General features: G+C 44.4%; 1 protein-coding gene across 9 annotated transcripts in view; it reads left to right on the plus strand.

The window, feature by feature from the left end:
• The window catches only part of Atpalpha (sodium/potassium-transporting ATPase subunit alpha), a 56,829-nt gene that overhangs the window by 30,546 nt on the left and 5,645 nt on the right, over window positions 1–20,638 (plus strand). The window contains exons 2-13 of one of the 9 annotated variants that reach the window (XM_065483969.1): window positions 5,097–5,571; window positions 6,626–6,706; window positions 11,037–11,168; window positions 11,453–11,656; window positions 13,494–13,607; window positions 14,298–14,550; window positions 14,607–14,875; window positions 14,936–15,246; window positions 15,541–16,042; window positions 16,104–16,458; window positions 16,520–16,776; window positions 17,637–17,731. In XM_065483969.1, the coding sequence (XP_065340041.1) occupies window positions 5,560–5,571; window positions 6,626–6,706; window positions 11,037–11,168; window positions 11,453–11,656; window positions 13,494–13,607; window positions 14,298–14,550; window positions 14,607–14,875; window positions 14,936–15,246; window positions 15,541–16,042; window positions 16,104–16,458; window positions 16,520–16,776; window positions 17,637–17,731 (2,585 nt within the window). In that variant the 5' untranslated portion in view covers window positions 5,097–5,559. Of the gene's footprint in view, window positions 1–5,096; window positions 5,572–6,625; window positions 6,707–11,036; window positions 11,169–11,452; window positions 11,657–12,740; window positions 12,855–13,493; window positions 13,608–14,297; window positions 14,551–14,606; window positions 14,876–14,935; window positions 15,247–15,540; window positions 16,043–16,103; window positions 16,459–16,519; window positions 16,777–16,936; window positions 17,032–17,636; window positions 17,732–18,573; window positions 18,669–19,668; window positions 19,764–20,638 lie in introns of all 9 variants that reach the window. The other 8 variants (XM_065483960.1, XM_065483984.1, XM_065483921.1 and 5 more) reach the window with 8 other exon arrangements.

Here is a 20,638-nt window from a genome sequence, read left to right on the forward strand (position 1 = left end):
ATCATGCACATCTAATTGCAAATATACAATACAAAATGGCACACAAAATATAGAAAAATTATCAAGAAGTTGGTCAGAACTCTTTAACATAAGAAATGTATTCATTTACATTATAAAATCGCTTCTCATTCACGAAACGAAGTGTTGAACAAGATAAATCTAGACACAAAAGTAATTTTCTGGTATCTTATTAATTAAATTTCCACGTTAAGTTATTTATCGATGTCACAACTCTGATTGAAAATTCTCTTATCTTCCCAATAACTTTCAATTTCATCCTAATCTGTATTTACCGTTTAATTATTTCCTCTCGCATCAACATGACAGGCCCCCATTTGCCTTTTTGCGGCCAAAACGGCACAGGGGGAGCTTGACCAGTAACGAAGGCTCTTCCTCATTAGCTGCTCCTTTGCACCAAATAGTGGATAGTGGCGGGCGAGGCCGCTTCCATGGTTAATGATGCCGAGAAGAGGCTGACGGAGAGATAGATTCACGGCGCTGGTATTTTATATTCGGACAACAGCTTGCCAAAAATTAGTTTTTGGCATAGTTACACGCGCGAGTCAGGCCGAGGCAACTTGGATTCTCGTCGCAGTCGGCCTGGTGCTGCTGCTATTTTATTATTATTCGCCGCCGTGTCTATTTATAAATAAATTAACTAACACGCCAGCATTATGGTCGCGGGGTCTGTATGGAATGACCATCATAAAACTATATGTATTGAAATCGGAACGCTTGCTGCGGGCTGTACGGCGGCTAACAATTCCATAACTGCTGTGCTGCTTCTGCTGGCTGGCTGGCTGGCTGGGTAGAAGCCAATGCCACTGAATGTGGGCTGCTGAGAAGCTCCAAAATGCAATTGCATTCCAGCGATTGCGCCACTCGCAGGCCGCTCGATGTCATCACTTTTTGCATGAAAAGCGGAAGGCAGTTGCTGCACTGAATATATCGTTCTCGGCTAATTTCCCTTGCAAATGAAATATTAAGTAATACAGTATATTCGCCTTGTTAGCGTGGTAAAAACGGTGGCGGGCCGACTATTCTCCCCGGGGTGATATTTCAGAGTGTGAACCACGCCCTGCGAATTGCATTTTCTTAAATGAGTTGAGTGCTATTTTACTCGCGTGGAATTAATTAAAACCTCGTTATAATGAAGCTAATGTTTTTATAACCCACCACAGAACTAAATTTTGAAGATGAATTTCATTCGCTGATGAGTTTTTAAGCTGATTTTCATTTGTGTTAAGATGGACTCACTTGAAAGCAAAAGTTTGAACCACAGTCAAGTTTTGAAAACAGGCTTAGAGCTTCCAAATTGATGTCTACGACTTTAAAAATAGTCCGAAGAAGTCAGTTTCGCACGCAGCTGGAGTCGGAACGTTTCTGAAATGCAGCGAGACGCTGAGCAAACAGATGCGAGACACCTATTCAGTTCATCCCCCTTAAAAAATATGTACCTCTGGGGACGGGTTGTTACATCACTGGAGCTGCCTCGCTGCTTTTTCATTTCAATTACGCCAACATTCGGGCTCGTGGACCTTTTTATCGTGCGGCTAGAATTTGATAAAAAAAGTTAGATAAAAGAAAGGTTGAAACACTCATATTGACCTGCAAGCGTGATGTCACACTTACTTGCGGTCGGTCGTACGCAGTGACAGCTCTTTAAAACACATAGACGCTCGACCTTCACCTGGTTAATATCAAAAGGGCATCACGTGTTGGCTGAGCCCCGTTTTGCGTGTGCACCATTGGAATTAGTATTGACGACGCCAAAATAAGCCGTGACCTTGGTGCGGCAGCGAGATCCAACGCATCCTGCCGATCCTGCGCTGGCTGGCCATTGAAAACTGGATTCCAGAACCGACAGCTTTTTCCCGCTTAATTGTCTTCGATTCAATGGCAAGGTTGCGTGTGTGCATTTTAGGCTGAAAAACAACAACATAGGAGCGTTCCTCAATAATTTGCTGCGTTTTCCTGGTGCTCTCAAATTGACTTGTTTATGCTGAAATGCAATTTTGTTATGTCAGACCACGACATTTTGTTTGTTTCTTAGTATAATCTGCTGCCCTTTTTGTTTCTTTGCTCTCTGTCGGATTAAAAAGACTATTTTTCACTGCCAAAACAATGCAGTCTGTTTTTGTTTGGAGTGTAGATGTAGACAGAAAATCTGGTGACGTTTTTTCTAATTTACCTCCTGATTTCAACGTTTATAAACATTGTTTTAACGATTTCCACACTGTCGGTGGGCTTCCTTAAAAATAATTTACGTAACATCCCTGATAGGAAGTAGCGCGTGCTAAGCAACTTCTTCGAAAATTTGTCTTTCCTTTCCGCTATATAGCTGGGAGTAGCTATCGCAGCAATTAACCGCAAACAGCAGCACTTCACTTTTCTGTCGGATGACGCAAGTATTAAAAAGCAGCCTATCCTGACTGGCGGTTAATTGCTCTTCACTTGTAAAAAAAATTACGCGGCACTGACAAATAAACATGAAAAGCCAAACTCGTATATAGTTTAATGATGCTGCGTCTGAAAATAAACACGCGTCGTTTGTGTCATGGCCGCGTCGTCGGGCCTATCGTAGAACGCGACTTTAACCTTTGACCTTGGACGTCTTTCATCTCCATTAAGACATCAAATATTCGACAAGGGGGCATTGGTAGAGACGCAACAAAATGAGTGAGCCGCTCTCCTAAAGTGGGAAATGCAGAGAGAAAACTGCATTCGGCGGGCTGCTGCTGACCTCGGACGGGGTGAACCGAGTTTGACGCTGGCGGCGCCCGTGTCAGCGAATCTAGGCCAAACGGCTGCAGCAACGGTGCATTCTGCACCCCTTAACGGGGGTGGGAGAGCTGCAAAAGCGGTGCATTGTAGCGTTTGCGCATACTTACAAAAGAGGCACCACAGCTGCCACTAAACTACTGCCCTATAACCCCCGGTCTTATCCGCTCATAAAATAGTGCGTGCGCTATGCTTGTTTGTGCGGAGAAGAGCACGTTTTCTTGTGAAAGCCTCACTTTTTTACGCCTCCGTAATGGGGTTGGATTGTGCAAAAATGATAGCGAGGAAGATGCGGAGTGCTCCCTTGGAACTACGCCGGAACACAGAACCTTGGCTCAGATATATATCCTATAGAATTTGTGATTTCCCTTGTATTTTCCTAACATGTTTTGCGTAAAATTTCGCTTTTCTCTGATGGAAGTTAAAAACAGAAAATAATCATTTCAAAAACGTCTTGAATTAAAATAATAAAAAGTTTGTTTTAAAAATTATATAATACCCGAGTTGAACTATCTTTGGCGCTGCCTAGCAAATTTTCCAGCACGCACAATGGCAAAGAATGCGAAAAATGGAAACTTTAGTAACAGCTCTTGAACAGCGAGTTGTCCTTCAAGTAAACATTGAAACTATCCATTTTGCAACCAGGAAACGCAGGAACTCGTGTGCATAAAAGCAGCAATCTAGCTCACGCAATGCCCTTTTTACAACCTTTGCGTGGTGTGCATGGCTCGCACCCCCGTGCTCCCCGCACCCATTTGCAAGTATGGAGCGGCAAAACGCAGCAAAAATAAGTTTTTCCCGTTGGAAACGAGTAACGTAATACTGGGTGTGGAAGTGTGGAGCGGCAGCGAGCCAGCGGTTTGAGGGGCCGACCGAAATGTGCTACTTAAAGCTAGCAGCATTGTCGGTCCGAAACTAGGGGTGAAGTCAAACGGTGGTGTGACACTCTGAAAGGGGTTGCTCAGCTCGGTTGGTAGCCATAGTTTTTGGTGACGCCGCCGCAGTGTGACGTCAGTGGCGCTTGCTCGATGGTGACGGTGCCCGTCGGAGCTGCGTTCCCTTCCCGTGCAGTTGGTACAGCAAAGTTGGCCAGCTTTGCTCTAGGGTAAGCAATGCTACATTTCATGTAGGGTGTACAAGCAGGGCAAAACTCCGCTCAATAAAGTGTATTGCGGCGACGCGAGAGATGTGCCCGACTTTCAGTGTGCCATCGCAGATACGCGTACATACACACGCACTCGGCTCGGCGGAAGCTCATTTTTCGGTGCGAACCGTGCGTCTCGTTGAGTCGTTGCGTGCACTGCACAACCCCTAAATGTAGAGAAAGAGATCCCTTGCTTATATGATGGTGTATTCGCCACTCTTGACTCGCGTATCGATTGAACTGGATTGCTGTCACTCGCGCGCTTAAATGCCCGCGGGCGGAGTGCACGCCGGCTAATTGGCCCGAATCCGCTGAGGGTGCAGTGCAGAAATTGCTCCGGCGGGCTGAGTGGGTCAGCGAAAAGAGCAGCACATTTCATTTGGCACTGACAGTCGCCGAAAAGTGACGAGTCATGATCTGCTGGTGTAGCCGAGTTTGGACTGAATGTGAAATATGGGCCAGCAAAAGAAATTTGCTTTCAAAATAACGTGGCGGACGGTTCTGCTGAGGAATGCGCGCAATTAAAAGCAGTGTGATTGCAGCTAAATGTTTAATTTAAGAATGCAGACAAACTTGGCCCTTCACCAAGTTTTTATTTGACAAATATAATATTAATAATAATCTTTATTGACTTTTGGCGAGGTCTTACATCATAAAGTTACATTCCAATAATACGCCCCCAATTGCGATGCACATACTAAATGAAACAAATAAATTGTTAGAACTCGACAGAATCGTAAAATTTCCTGAGGTACAAAATTTCACGAATTGATCCTATCGCGGCACAAGCCGCATCGAAACTGGCAAAACATTTTAAAAAGTTGCAGCACTCGAAAAACGGAGTCTGCTGAAAAATCATCAATTTCTGGGGCGCAATATACAAATCTGGCGTGCGACACGTGCTGTCCCTAGTTATTTTGAAGTAGGCGTTTTTTTTTATTTACAAGCTTCAAACAAATACATTGAAAACACAAGCAAGAAAAATAACTAACTAAAATAATTTAAATCCCTGGTATCTGAAATAACAAAAATTCTGTCGTTGCGCAGAAATTAAGGCGCACGGCCTCCTTTTCATTTCTGTTTGAGTAAATGTTGAGAGTTGGCCTCGGCCATTGAGAATTGAGAATTCGGTTCTGACGGCGGCGACCTTTTTTGCTCTGGGTGCTTTCAGTAGTTGGTGTGAGTTCACAATCAGGAGAAGCGACCGGTGTTCAACTGTTCACGCACTCAACCTCTGGCAAGTTCGCGAGCCGAGGAGCTGCGCGAGTGGGGGACGGCCGTATCCAGCGCTGTCGCCAGTCAGTTGGTGCCACTGATTTGCCCAGACCCCATACCACCACTACCACCTCCCACACTCCTCCTTTTCTACAGCTTGTTCCCCAACTCTGTTGGTCGGTGCCTACTGCTGCCGTCGAAACTGCTAGCGCCAGCTTCTCTTCGGGCTTCGACCGGCACAGGCTCATACATCTGTAAAGGGCCCTTATAATTTATTTTTCCAAAGGCAGCACCGAATTGGATTCAGTTTGTTAGCAACACCTCAAGAAGCCGACTCACCACAAACTCTTGCACCCGCATTAGGTGCACAACACTTGTTTTATTGGATACCAGAGGTCCTATTTAATCAGTGATTCAACATGGGTGATAAGGTTAGTAGCAAAAGCAGTGCTTCTCCATCAAAGCCATGGACTAGAAGAGAGCAAAACCATAGTCGCACACACAAACCCATTATTCCCGACACCCCGAGCTTCTCGTTTTAAGGTGCTTAGGGCCTGACTATTCGAGTAGTCGGCCGCGACCCGCGCGACCCCCCGTAGTGCCGTCCTCAGGTGAACGAGTTAGTGTTACCGAAGCTGAGAAAAAGTGCCTATATATCTATCACCTTCGAGTGCCGCTTAGCGCGCGACCCTAGCCTAGTTTCATTGCTCTTATCCCGCTTTCCATTAAGTTCTGTAGCAAAAAGTGGACTGTGCAAAAATAGACGTGTCTCGCTCTGGCCTGTGGGCCTGGCCCGTTTAGAATAGTCTATTAATAGTGGAGCTTGCATGTGTGTTGCTCCCTATATTTTTGTGAGTGCTCCCGAATACGTGAGTGAATGACTACCGGTTTTAATTTTCTTTTTTTTCATATATAAATATCAAAACCACTTATAATTTTTTATTATCGTTGTGTGCATGAGTGAGAACGCCTTATCACCCCGGCGACCAGCCAGCCGCCAGCTCGCGCTTCCTACACGATCTTTTTACTGGAAAAAAGTCGAGCAGCAGCGTCTGCAGCAGTCGCATCCATCGCGGCAGCGGTGGCGGCGGCTCCAGCATACCTGCTGGTCGCAGCGAAAATCAATATTTTGAGCACGATTCCTCAGAATTTTATGTACGCAAGACAGACCGAGCTCGCTGGCTCTCTCTCTCGTAAAATTAGCTGGCTGGCTCCGTCGCGAGGAGTGTGTAGTGCGCTCGATCAATAAATCGGTCAATGCAATCTTGAGAATGCATCGAATCTATACCGCCACTGCTTGTGATAAGCAAGCCGTGGCGCGGATGACGTGACATCGGCAACCCCGCCGTACGATGTATCGATTGCATGCTCCATGAATATTTGAGACTGCCCCATTTTTCCTGCTTCCCTTAACCCTTTTATGATTTTTGCAGCTTTTAGCTCGTATTTTAGTTTTGCTTTATTGTTTTGTGTTGTTTTTACTAGCATGGACGCTCAGATTCGTATCGTGTAGCTACCATTCCATCCCTGCCCGATGACAACAAGACAGCTGACGGCAAAGCAAAGGTATCCATCCTCTTCGTGCATCCCGCCCTCTTGTTTCGCCTTCTTTTTGCGCCAGCCTCGCCAAAATGGTCGCTTCTCGCGCGGCCCTTTGCGCCTCGCGCCACCCCAAACCATACTTTGCATTTTTTTTCCTGCATTCTGCACAGGGAAGCACGCGACAGCCGATTTACCGTCACCGCCGCGATAAATCCGGCGCGACTGATAAGCAACAACATTTCATTCTTGGCCGCGAAAAAAAGTCCGCGGCCAGAGCGCTCGCTCCGAATCCATTTCAACCCCCCGTGAATTCAAAAATCTATTCGAGCTGCTTTGAAAACCTACTTTCCGATGTGCCGAGCTAGCGCGAAAGAGTGCTGCTCGCTCGCTGTTTCTCTCTCTCGCACATAAAACCCTCTTCCGACCCAACTGCTCCGCTTCTGGCAGTCGTGTTGGATTAATCAATATCCAGCTAGAGCTAGGCACCAGGCAGCCGCCAGCCTCGGTGTGCAAGCGCTCCGCGTTCAGCTGGCGCGTTCGCGTCGACTGGCTCGCCCGGCCCCGACGGGCCCACTTCGCCGGCCGATTCGGCCGCCGAACTGGGCCCCCGCGCGCCCTGCCCTGTCGCGCAGGCGGGCGCCGGACGCGAGTGCAGCCACCGCGGATAAATTCGCGAGACTCGTGACGGACGTCGCTCTCTTTTCTCTCCTTGTCTCGCTCGCCGCTGCATTGGGCACGTGCCAAACTCGCGACTAATTTATATTTTGGCCCCCAACACGGACGGAATGTGCCCCGATTCTGGCAAAACTGGCGCAAAATGAAATGGCCCCCGTCTTGCACCCCCTCTCCTCTGCTTCCCGCTCTTCGCTTGTTTCAAAATCCTTTCCATGTTTGAACGTTTGAGTTATTGCTCGATGTGTGCCCCCAAGCTCGTCACCACTAGGACCCAATTGAGGGGCAGGGTTGAAAGACCGATTATGCCGTAGAGACAGGCGCGACGAGAAAATTTGACTGTTACTTTGTCAATGTGTGAAGAAGATTTTGTAAATCAAATAAATTATTTCTTTCAAAAACAATAAGAGCCTCGCTCAGTGACCTATTGCAAGAGACTCATTCGTATTAAAAAATAAAAATAAAAACATTGAGAAAGTAACAGCCATTAAAAAACACGTATGAATATCCTGTCTCATATTTCCCTGGAAATTTGCTAACCGAGTTTCGTTTCTGGCCACTTCGTGTGTATTTTGTTCGAAGCCGTAGCAAAGCACACAATGGATCTTTCCAGACTCACGAGCCCGATTAGTGCTCGCACGGGTGTGTTTGTGCCTAAAAAGCTAATTATTAAACAAAACATCCTTTGTTCCTTGACATTTTGGTGTCCCTTCTTTCACACACCGGCCGAGTTGTGTTCACTCCGTTGTGTTTGTCCTTGCTGCACGGCTCGCTGAAGAGTGCACGCGAGTGTTAAAAATAATTCGACAGCCTCTGCGTTTTTTCGAGTGCATTCATTCAGAGCCGGCCACGCAAGGTCTCTCTGGATTGATTTCTCCCCGCCGTAAGACCGGCTAGTAATTTCGGCCCGTTGTTCTTGTTTGACGGACATCTGCCTCAAACTCAATTTGATTTTAACGCTTCCTTTGGTGCTGGCATTTTCGTTTTGACGCTTGCTGACCATTCGAAAACTGGTCCGGTAAGCTCTGCCTGCCGTGGTCGAGAGTGAAATCTTCTGCTCGCAGCGGGATAAAAACTACGGGATAATTGCCGCTCATGAATTCGTTTGGCTCCGCGAAGACCCTCCAAGAGACAGAAATGGCAGCGCTGTGGTGCGGCCCTCCTTATCACCGCAGCACGCATTCCTCGGGCAATTACCGCGGACATGAGCCTCTCATGTGACCGTCCGCGTGTGTAATTAACTCACCGGCGAGTTTTGCTCTGCGCATTAGTGCCCTCGTCATCAATTAGCAGGATCGCATTGCGAAACGCGTGTCGCGTGCACCGCGAGGGTCCGATAAAGACGACCGAATCGCCGAGAAACGATAGCGCACTCGCTCTCCGGCTGCTCCAATTTAAAATTTGCCCTGTTGGGAGCGAGCGATTCGCGGGTCGGGCCGCGGGGAGCGCCTCCAAGCCGCAATCTCGCTCGTTCGGCTCGATATTTGCCTTCCACTCGACCCCTCGTGTTCCGCTGATGGTTCAATAATGTTGCAAAATTGAGAGAGCAGACTGTTGAGGGAACTCTCCTAGCAGTCTCACGCCGCGGTCCTTTTCCTTATTTTCGCGTGCGTGTCAATTAAGGCCGTTCGGGAGAGAGCACAGCAGCTGGCAAATCGATCGCCGCCGTATTCTCTATGACGCGACTAGTTTTTCTCCCCGCCGTCGTCGTCGGTCGGTCGGTTTTACTCTCTCGCGCGCGCGGAATGGCCGGTGCGGGTCGGCAGGCCGGCCAGGTTTCGCCAGTGCGTTGACCTCAGCGTGTGTCGCGAGAGGCAGGGTCGATTTAGAAAGTGCCCGTGGCTTTTAAATCACTGCGCCACCTGATAATAAGGTGAGGAGGAACCAGTTTGTTCCTACCGTTCATGTGGCGTTTACCAATCGGGCGCCGTCTCTGCACATCTTTTCCTTGTTACGTCTGCTGTGCGCATTTTGAAATACGCTTGCCAGTTGGCGGGATTTTCCCGACACCGCGGCAGCTGACCAGTTTCGATTAATAAGCATCGTGTTTCTAAGATTTTCCTTGTTGATACATTTTAAAAGCGGTGAAAAAAAATGTGGTTACACAACCACAAGGTCGTTTGGACATAGTGTCGTGCTCTGTAAGTGGATGTTGCAATTAGAATAAAGTTCGAAATGTATTTTTCTTTATAATTTACAAAGAGCACTCTCAGTTTTATAAAATCCGAGCTCAATTATTTTTAGAAGTATTATTAATTCTATTTTTCTTCGGTTAGAAATAGACACGGAAATACGATATGAATAAATATGAGCATAAGTTTTCCAAAAATAGAATTACCATAACACACAGCGCAGTTGTCATTTAAGAAGAAACCAGTGCTTTACATATTTATGATTTGAGTTTGGTCAAATAAGAATTAAATTCAAATAAATATAACTTTGCTAAAATATAACTTTCACTGTTTTCAAGCGACAAAATTAATTTTTCAGTCGCATATATTTATGTTTTGCGTTAACGGCAATTGTTAAATAACGATGATAACTGGTAACGATCTCATTTTCGACCGCAGATGTGCAACTCGACCGACTCCTCTATTTTTTGTTAAAAATGAAGAAAAAGTGGAGGGACGAGCGAGGCCTTGAATCTCGAGTAGGCCAGACCTCTTGATGGAGCACAACTCGATCGCGTGCGATGACACTTCGGTTGCGACACCCGCGTTTTCTTATCACAATGGATGGATTCTGACGTTGCAGCTTATTACGTACTCTGGAGCATGGATATTACACTGTCGTCTCGTTTGCATTTCTCATGGTGCGAGTATACGCGCCACCGCAATTTAGTTGTCAACGGAGGAAATGTGCAATTAAGCGCGCGGACTAGCACGGCCGGCTGGCTAGCTCGTTTCACGGCTTGTTATTTCAGTTAGCTCATCCTGCACTTTTCTGTTTGTTTTTTCCAACTTGCTAAGCAACTCGGAATTCAAATTTTTGCCTCTCCCTTTTTACAATTCCGCGTGCGAAGCAGTTCGTCGATATGCCGTGTACACACTAAAAATCTTTGACCGATCAATATATGCGGTTCGTTACGTAAGCGAACGAAAATCATGCGCAAAAGTGTCATTTTCCACGTTTTTGTTTTCCCTGGTTGCTAAATTCCTTTGATAATGTGGCGCCTGCCTGGTCAATCGGCAGCTTATACGTTTCCTGCTGAAATGGGGGCCGACGCGGACTTCGTAAGGCTTTCCATGTTATCTAATCCGATGATGAGCAGAGAGGGAAGCCGAAGAACTGCACAAAAGCTCATTCTCGCCGGGGTTCACTAGCCTCCCTCGGCACGGGACATACTTTTCTTTCTCTATTTCCCCCGGCGAGCGCGAGTGCCAGAAACCGAGCGTACATTACGCGCGATTGGCGCAAATGTGCACACGCAGCGAAATATTACACACGCTGAGCGCGCAACACACACATGTCACAAAAGTGCCAGGTGTACTAACTCTCGTTCTGTGTTTCCATCCGGACCGAAGCGAATAAAATGAAATAAAAGTGGCAGCCGAGCCGGCGTCAGAACCGGTTATACAAATTTCCTCGTGAAATCCCAGGCGTCCACGTTTTTTAGCACGCGGCCTGCCGATAATGAGTGCAAAAATACCAACTAATCGAGTCTCGTTTCTCGTTTTCGCAGTCTCGCCGGAAAAACCCGAAGAAGAAAGGGAAGGATGACAACCTAGATGACTTGAAACAAGAATTGGATATTGACCATCATAAAGTACCAATAGAAGAGTTGTACCGACGTTTTCAGACCAACCCAGAAACAGTGAGTGTTCCGTCATTATCTCACACACACACTAAGTGCCCGCGGCTCTGTGTTTGCCTTCTTATCACACCGCCGTAGTATTTTTCTCTCACTTTGGAGCAAATAAAAGACTTCTCGTTGCATAACGCATCTCAACTTGGTTATCTACCGTAAAATTACCCTCGCCTCAAATTAATTTACTACCATATCGGACGGATGGGCAAACATGTTTGATTTCACCAGCGCGAGGCCACAAGGAACGAGAAAGCGGCCCACAGTTTTGAGATTTCTCCCAACTTTTTCAGGGTCATACGCACGCCAGGGCCAAGGAGTTCTTGGAACGAGATGGACCCAACGCCCTCACGCCCCCCAAGCAAACCCCCGAGTGGGTCAAATTCTGTAAGAACCTGTTCGGCGGTTTCGCCCTGCTCCTCTGGATCGGAGCGATCCTCTGTTTTATTGCCTACTCCATCCAGGCGAGTACAGTTGAAGAGCCCGCTGACGACAATGTAAGTATCCAGCCAACAGGAGTGATTTTTTACTTCCGCATTTCACAAGATGATCGTAAACTCTGAAATTCTCGATTGGCCAAATTTTCCCCCTCTTGACTAACGTTGCTGCTTCTCCATTTCAGTGCCCTGTCTTTCGCTCAATACTTGCGCTATACTAAACCCCTGTAGATTAGTTTCGAATATACTGACCAACGTCGTCTCTCGTATTTAATTTGCGAAATGTACAAAAGGATACTAACATCGTCACAACATTCTCACATACTGTTGCAAAAGCAAGCTGTCAATTTCTGTTCTGGTCAAAAAGGGCTCTCGTGCTTTTTGCTGACGCGCCTCCAGCGTCAGTTCACGATTTACTAGCAATAATTTTCAACAGCATGCGTAGCGTGTAAACTCGTATAAGTCCTCGTCAATAATTTACATCCATGCAATATGCTTCTCAAAGTTTAACTGGCAAGTCACGCATGCAAACAGTAAAATTTACTCCGATCGCATGCCGATAGTTAAAACTTTTCAATTAGTACTATAAATTTAACGGATCGGAATTTTAGTTCTCAGGTGTCGGAGGTTCTATTTCATCTTCCAAACCACAGTAGTCGACTTGAGCTACTATTTTTTCTCTGTCTTTTTATTCTTGGTTAACTCTTGAAAAATCTCTATTTTATGCTTGCTTTTCAGCACCATCGAGTTTAATAAACCATACTCGATGAAAGCAGAAAACCTTTGGCGTTTACTTCTCGGCTCATTTTATATTAATGGGTTTACATGTTCATAAATTATATTATGACCGGCTCACTTTGCTCAAGAGGAGCTAAAGGTTTTCTGTTCTCACCTCTCATATTTCTCTATTTCACGTTGATCTTGCACAATTCTGTCCCGTAAACTCAAGCCAAACTCTTGATGAGTCTGATAAACAACTGTTAAATGTTTGCATTTCATATTTGACTAGCAGTTTAAAAAAATTATTTACAAAACCAGCCGACACGTTTGGCTTGCGTTTGCGAAATAACAAAACATACCTCTCGTATTTTGTCTTGTCTTTTAACAAATTGCTCTTCTTTGTTCTCTTTTATGCTTGCCTAAGCTTTACTTGGGGGTTGTACTTTCTGCCGTGGTGTTCATCACGGGTTGCTTCTCCTATTATCAAGAAGCTAAATCTTCAGCAATCATGGATTCATTTAAAAGCTTGGTACCTCAGGTAAATGGTTCCACAGACACAAAATGTTTCCATATTTGGTGGTTACTTTATATTTATATCTGACTGTGAGAAAATCGTAAAGTGGACCACATGCAGCATTCGTCAAGTGACCAGGTAACGTTGGTTAGCTGTACATAGATGGAAAGATGGCATTCAATTTACTTTTATTCAAGATCTTAGTGTCTGTGGATAGCCAAAGACTGGGAAAAAATGATTTTTTTTAATATCACAAGCTTGCCTGGAAACATGAGCAACAATATACGTGCTTTTATTAAAGTCCTAGAGAAGTTTGTTAGCGTTATCCTTGTTGTTTCTTGTGTGCAAATGTGAGCTGAGTGCGAGTGTATATAACATTTCCTAGAGAGACGAACATTTCACCAGAAAACTATGTGTGCTTCTCAACCCCTTCTTTATATATGTTTCATTCTTGTCCTTTGAGTTAACTTTTCTCTTACCCCCCTCCCCCCAAGAAACGGATCCCTTTAACCTGGCCAATGAATTACTGCTTCACGCAAATCACTTGTTGTTACTTCAAGACGATCACTTTATTACCATTTGAAAAATCTACAAATGTGGATCGTATGAAATTTTTTGCAAGTTGAATGTTGTTTGACACGTGTATGCAAATGACACTTTCAGTTGTACCTGGGTGTTGTACTGGCTGCTGTGGTTATCATCACTGGATGTTTTTCATATTACCAAGAAAGCAAGAGTTCAAAAATTATGGAATCTTTCAAAAACATGGTCCCACAAGTAAGTATCGCCCTAAACTATACCTATCCTATTTGTCCTCCTGTAACTCTTTTGGAATCTAGATGTTGTGCGACATTTTTGATTAAATTATGTAATTTTCTTCTCGATTATTTTTAAAAAAAAATCCTGCTACAATTCATTGTCAACAAGAACTAGCTAACATTTTTGCTCTTGATCTGTAAAATATTAACGGCCCACACTGTAAATGATTTGGTGTTTTTACTATGCATTCTCCATTTTCGGAAATTCTATCAACTCCAACGCACGTCGCCACCATAACCCTATCTCTTTCCCGCATAAAACCAATAATTTTCGATTTACACTCAACTGTACCTTCAGGTAATAATAGCCGACGAGTGTATTTCACTGCTCATATTAGATCAGTTGGTTGGCGTTCCAAATGAAGCACTTATCTGACGCACTAGTCGATCGTTTGCATAGCAGGCTTAAAAAATAGATCTAGAGAGAATTCAGTTTATAGTGTTTAGAGAAAAAAAATAAGTAAAGTAAATCAAAGTTGGTGCCTGGCATTTTATTACCTGAGTCATGTCTTTTTAAGGATGTCTGCTGATTGATTAACATTCGTAAGTCCTCAACTTCTTAAGTTAGAATAATTAACCAAAGTAAAAGCCAGGTTTTGATGTGAACCTTTCTGGTGCTGCGCGGCCCTGACTTAAAAATTGTTTCCAGTTTGCCATCGTTCTTCGTGAAGGTCAGAAGCTCACCCTGCGCGCTGAGGACATTGTGCTTGGAGACATTGTAGAAGTCAAGTTCGGAGACCGTATCCCTGCCGATATTCGCGTTATCGAGGCCCGCGGCTTCAAGGTGGACAACTCCTCCCTGACAGGAGAGTCCGAGCCTCAAAGCAGAAGCCATGAATTCACCAACGAAAACCCACTGGAAACCAAGAACTTGGCTTTCTTCTCTACCAACGCAGTTGAAGGTGAGTTGCCTAGCCTAAAATAAACTTAAGAAACGTTCTAAACTGTGCACCCTCAGGTACCGCTATGGGCATTGTCATCAGCTGTGGTGACAACACTGTCATGGGACGTATCGCTGGTTTGGCTTCCGGTTTGGACACTGGAGAGACCCCCATCGCCAAGGAAATCCACCATTTCATCCACTTGATCACCGGTGTCGCCGTCTTCTTGGGTGTGACCTTCTTCGTCATTGCTTTCATCCTCGGCTACCACTGGCTCGACGCTGTCATCTTCCTCATTGGTATCATTGTGGCCAACGTACCTGAAGGTCTGCTTGCTACTGTCACTGTAAGTTGCAACAACTCGTGTACTAGAAGCGAACAAGACGTTCAATCGTAACGATTTCAGGTGTGTTTGACACTCACTGCCAAGCGAATGGCCTCCAAGAACTGCCTGGTCAAGAACTTGGAAGCCGTCGAGACTCTGGGATCCACCTCCACCATCTGCTCTGACAAGACTGGCACGCTGACACAGAACCGAATGACCGTCGCCCACATGTGGTTCGACAACCAGATCATTGAAGCCGACACCACTGAGGATCAGTCCGGAGTCCAGTACGACCGCACCAGCCCAGGATTCAAGGCTCTCGCCAGGATAGCAACCCTTTGCAACCGCGCCGAGTTCAAGCCTAACCAAGAGGGAGTACCCATCCTCAAGAGGCAAGCTAAAATAGATCACATTTTTAATTTTTATTTTTATTTACAGATTTTTTTAATAAAATGTCTTATTGATTTTTTATAGTAGATTGCAGATAGGATTTGGTAAAAATATGTAAATCAGGAATGAAAATTAATTGCCAAACTATAGTGGATAAATATCCTCTTAAAGCATTTCAGTTGATTCATAAACCATTTTATAGATCAAATTTTGACCATTTCTGACAAATAATTCAACCACGTAATACCGCAATCATGTCTCGCAATTTACTAACCTTGCTCGCTTCTAAATTGCAGAGAGGTGAACGGTGACGCCTCCGAGGCTGCTCTTCTTAAGTGCATGGAATTGGCTCTCGGCGACATCTTGTCCATCCGCAAGCGCAACAAGAAGGTCTGCGAAATCCCCTTCAACTCGACCAACAAGTTCCAGGTGTCGATTCACGAGAACGAAGATGCCAACGATCCTCGCATGATCCTGGTCATGAAGGGCGCCCCTGAGAGAATCCTCGATCGCTGCGCGTCCATCTTCATCAACGGAAAGGAGAAGGTGCTTGACGAGGAAATGAAGGAGGCCTTCAACAACGCCTACCTGGAACTCGGCGGTCTCGGCGAACGTGTGCTCGGCTTCTGCGACTTCATGCTGCCCACTGATAAGTTCCCCATTGGATTCAAGTTTGACGCTGACGATCCAAACTTCCCCACCTCTGGACTCCGATTCGTTGGTCTCATGTCGATGATTGATCCTCCTCGCGCCGCTGTGCCTGACGCTGTCGCAAAGTGCCGTTCCGCTGGTATCAAGGTGAGTTAAAATAGAATATTAGAAATCGACACCTCACGATTTGAAATTATTATTATCGCAGGTTATCATGGTTACTGGTGATCACCCTATCACTGCCAAGGCCATCGCCAAGTCTGTCGGAATCATCTCCGAGGGCAACGAGACCGTTGAGGATATTGCCCAGCGTCTGAACATCCCCGTCTCCGAGGTCAACCCCCGCGAAGCCAAGGCCGCTGTTGTGCACGGCTCCGAACTGCGTGAACTCAGCTCCGACCACCTCGACGAAATCCTCAGGCACCACACTGAAATCGTGTTCGCCCGTACCTCTCCTCAGCAGAAGCTGATCATTGTTGAGGGTTGCCAGCGCATGGGTGCCATCGTGGCTGTAACTGGAGATGGTGTCAACGACTCGCCCGCCCTGAAGAAGGCCGATATTGGTATAACTTGCTAGAAAAAAGCCCTGTTTCCGAGGAATACTGAACCGCGTCAATGTTGCAGGTGTTGCCATGGGTATCGCTGGCTCTGATGTGTCCAAGCAGGCCGCTGACATGATCTTGCTTGACGACAACTTCGCCTCCATTGTCACTGGCGTCGAGGAGGGCCGTCTCATTTTCGACAACCTGAAGAAGTCCATTGCTTACACCCTGACCTCCAACATCCCTGAGATCTCGCCATTCTTGCTCTTCATCTTGGCTGATGTGCCTCTTCCCCTTGGAACAGTCACCATCCTTTGCATCGACTTGGGTACCGACATGGTGAGTATCTGCTGGCCAACCTCTGGCAGCACCCTTTACATTAATTGCCACTCTTCTCTGCAGTTTGGACTGTCCCTCGATAGAATTTTTGCAGCGTCACATTTTTTTAACCATTTGTTCCGATTTAAAAGCACTTGACTGAAACTAATTTTTCAATCAGATTCCTGCCATTTCTTTGGCTTACGAAGGTGTTGAGTCAGATATCATGAAACGACGACCAAGAAACCCTTATGTTGATAAATTGGTTAACGACAGGTAATTCCCAAGTAGACAATTTCATCTCAATTTAGTATGCTAAATTTCAAACTTCTTAAGTAGAATGTTGAAAATCATTTAAAGTAATTAAAGTTAAATATAATAAAGTATTGCTAGATTTTCTACACAAGAAATTGACTCAACTATCTCAATTTGAAAATATACTCTTCTCCTGGATGTTCAGTCTTCTCTCGCAATCAGGCGAGCATTTCCACCTGTCATCTCCGGTGCTTAGGTCGTCATGTCCCATATTATATATGATACAAACAGTCCAAAATTTGCAATTTTTCTATTTGGCTTGGTGCATTTTTTACTCAAGGCGGCAGAAATGCGTTCTGCTTTTCTGCCAACGCCGCTGCAGTAGAAAATATACCAACTTGTTCTTTTACTATTGAAAGGCATATGGATTTGTGCGTTTCTAAAAAACTGGGACTCTGGAACTTTCGCTCCTTTTCCTAATTGGCCTAGCTGCAGTCCCAGTTTTTTCTGAAATATGTTGATTGGATGAAAACTTGACTTAAGTTAAACAGTTAATTTTACTCTTAGCCCTTTCTCTCTTTATTAGTTTCTTCATAGTTGACAAATATTTTCCTATGAACAATTAGGTGCCTGCAATTTCCCTTGCTTATGAGGAAGCTGAGGCAGATATCATGAAACGCCCGCCACGCAACCCATATGTTGATAAATTAGTTAACGAAAGGTAGCTAGTCGAATATATTCAGTTTATGGTTTGGTTTTTTGAACGAGTGATTAACAACAGAGTTTTCTTTGTTTTTATTGGATTTGCAGAGTGAGATAACCTGGAGACCTGATTGATTTTAACCTATTTCAACACTTTATATACACAAATAATTAGACGACGGTTGTCTTCAAACTCTTAAAGAGGGATTTCAAAGCTAGACTTTGTAGAAACTTTGAGCCCTTCTTACAGTTATTAGTGATGCACTTTTAGTGCGACTTTCGGCCTTTTTCTCTAGATTTGAAATTTCTCATTGTAGATATTGCATTTTTTGCAATAGAATAGAAATTTTACACTTGCTGCGAGGAAGAATTGTGGACTGTTCAAAATTTCTACAATTTTTCTTGGCCCAATTTTATAGATGGTCACGCAAATGCCCCTCCTAAATGCCCCAACACAAAAAAAAATGTCGAAATAACTGAGCTTGGCCTAAACTTCATAAATTCAGTCGCGAATATATATTTTTTCCAACCCGTCTCACTTTTGATCCCAAAATCTTAGCTGTTTCGTTTTAGCAGAGTTTTTTCACACAATACCAGCCTGCACTGAATGCTTTTTATATAACTGTGTCCTGCCTGCAGCAACAGAGTTACATACAGATGTTTTTGCCTTTTTTCCTACTATAGTGAAAAAGGGGACTTTCTAGTCACAAGCGTGCAATAGTAAAAAAGAACATCCAAGTTTACAGTTTCAATTGATCCAGACTCAACAAAAATTCCATATTGCCTGTTCATTTTTGTAAATGTTGTTGGTTTTCTTTGGTTGTTGTTTTATTTTGATTTTTGTGCCGTGCCCGGAATCAGGTCCCCGCCATTTCATTGGCCTACGAGGAAGCCGAATCTGATATCATGAAGCGTCAGCCGCGAAATCCTTTCTCAGATAAACTTGTAAACGAAAGGTAATTTTTCCAAACCATCTTGACTAAAACCGCCGAGGCTCTTGTCTCGTTCAAAAAGCAGCAATTTCTTTTTTATATTTTCTCTCTCTCTCTCTCTCTCTCTCTCTCTCTCTCTTTCTCTTTCTCTGTTTACTCTTTGGTTTTGGGTTGTCTCTAGTCTTCCTTTTATTTTTGTCATGGTGCGTCATATATTATATTATATCATTGCAAAGCAAGCAAATATCTCCAAAGCGATCCTTTAAACGTCACCTCTAAACGAACCATTTGCATAAACTTCTGCATTGATAAATCTATCTAATAATATGAGCTGGGAAAGAATGCAAGTGCGAAATCCGTGTTTCCGCCAAAGGTAGGTACGCGAATGCCGGCATCAATCAGATTCTGCCTGCCCACATGATAATTATAATTCAACCTCAGACTTATACTGTCAAGACTTCTTTTGATTTTCTTTATCACTTATCATTTTCGCTCACTGTTTGTCCGTCTATGGTACACGTGTGTGTGTGTCCTTTGGTTCACACTTATTTTATTCAGTTTGCATGCCCGTTTGTGTGTGTGTGTGTTGTGCCGCTAAACCGACCCTGTCACACTCGCTACGTTTTATTTGCTCCTCACTCTCACCTCTTTGAGAACTATAATATATATCATATTTATTGATTGATTTCACCAACTTTTGAACATGGAGGCCGCCTTGTTGATTTTGGGTCAAGCGCATGAACGAGCGAATTCCGAGTCGCTCTCATTTCACGATTAATGCGATTCGTCATTACTTATTGACATGATCAGTCCCACCAACTAACCTCCACTAACCAACCATTCACTACATGCGAACGATCAACCACCACCACCACCACCACTACTACTACTACTCTACTACTACTACTACTACTACTACTACTGCTCCTCTAACTCTGTCTCATTAATATGTTGATTTGACTAGTATATTTCATTTATACTGTTCCTTTAAACTACCACTAACTCGGCCTGCCATATTATTTAGGTACCTGCTATTTCTCTGGCATACGAGGCACCAGAATCTGATATCATGAAACGTCAGCCTCGTGACCCTTACAGGGATAATCTAGTCAACCGAAGGTGGGTTGTGGCTCATTTGCAAACTGAGAAAACTACTACACACTAAATAAGCCTCAACTCGATGGTTTTCTTGATATTTTTTCCGTTCCTTTTTTTATTTTTTAACATTTGTATTTATTCGCAGAAGTCGAGTTTTGCGTTCGACATATAAATTGCAGAAAACAAACTTTGATTTTTCTATTGTATGCTCACTTTGATTTTTTGAACAGTTTTTAGTTTTAGCGAGTGATAAATGTGCTTTACTAAATGTCGGTTCTCAGAACTGTTTTGAGGCCGTGTGTTATTACATATATATATTTTTTCGACTCGTTTTTGTTCTCGATGTACATAAACCAGTGAGGGATGCATGCCACGCAGAAGTTTATAAATATACAGTGCAAGGAAAACTTTGATGAACTGATGGCGATACTATAGCTCGGCTTTCGAGCTCCGCCTTGATGTCTGCAGCGGATTTAAGTGCAGGCACAAAAGTTTTCCGGCTGAATATGCAAGTGACCCCTCGAGCATGGTCTTATTTGAGACTGGCCACACAAAAAAGGAACAAAACAAAATTCCAGGCTTCCGCTACATTTGAAAAAACAATCACTCGTATAGGACAAACGATCAGCGAAAAAGCACAGCTTCCGATTAGAACGTGCACATTCATTATTTTTTGCCTCGATCTTTTTTCCATCTGATTACCTCTCATTGTGTGCAAATCTCATCTAATCTCATGCTTCTCGCCTTCAATCTCCCTTCCTTTCCCCCCGCCCGCAAAAGCAATGGAGATATTTTTCAAGAATCGGGTTCTGATTTGGTGTTAGGTGCTATTTTCTGTTTACGTAGCGACGAGATCTCTGTGGAATGCATTTTACTTATCACTATAGTCTCTTTGG

Source organism: Cloeon dipterum, chromosome 1 (genome assembly GCF_949628265.1).
Source record: "Cloeon dipterum chromosome 1, ieCloDipt1.1, whole genome shotgun sequence".
NCBI lineage: Eukaryota > Metazoa > Arthropoda > Insecta > Ephemeroptera > Baetidae > Cloeon > Cloeon dipterum.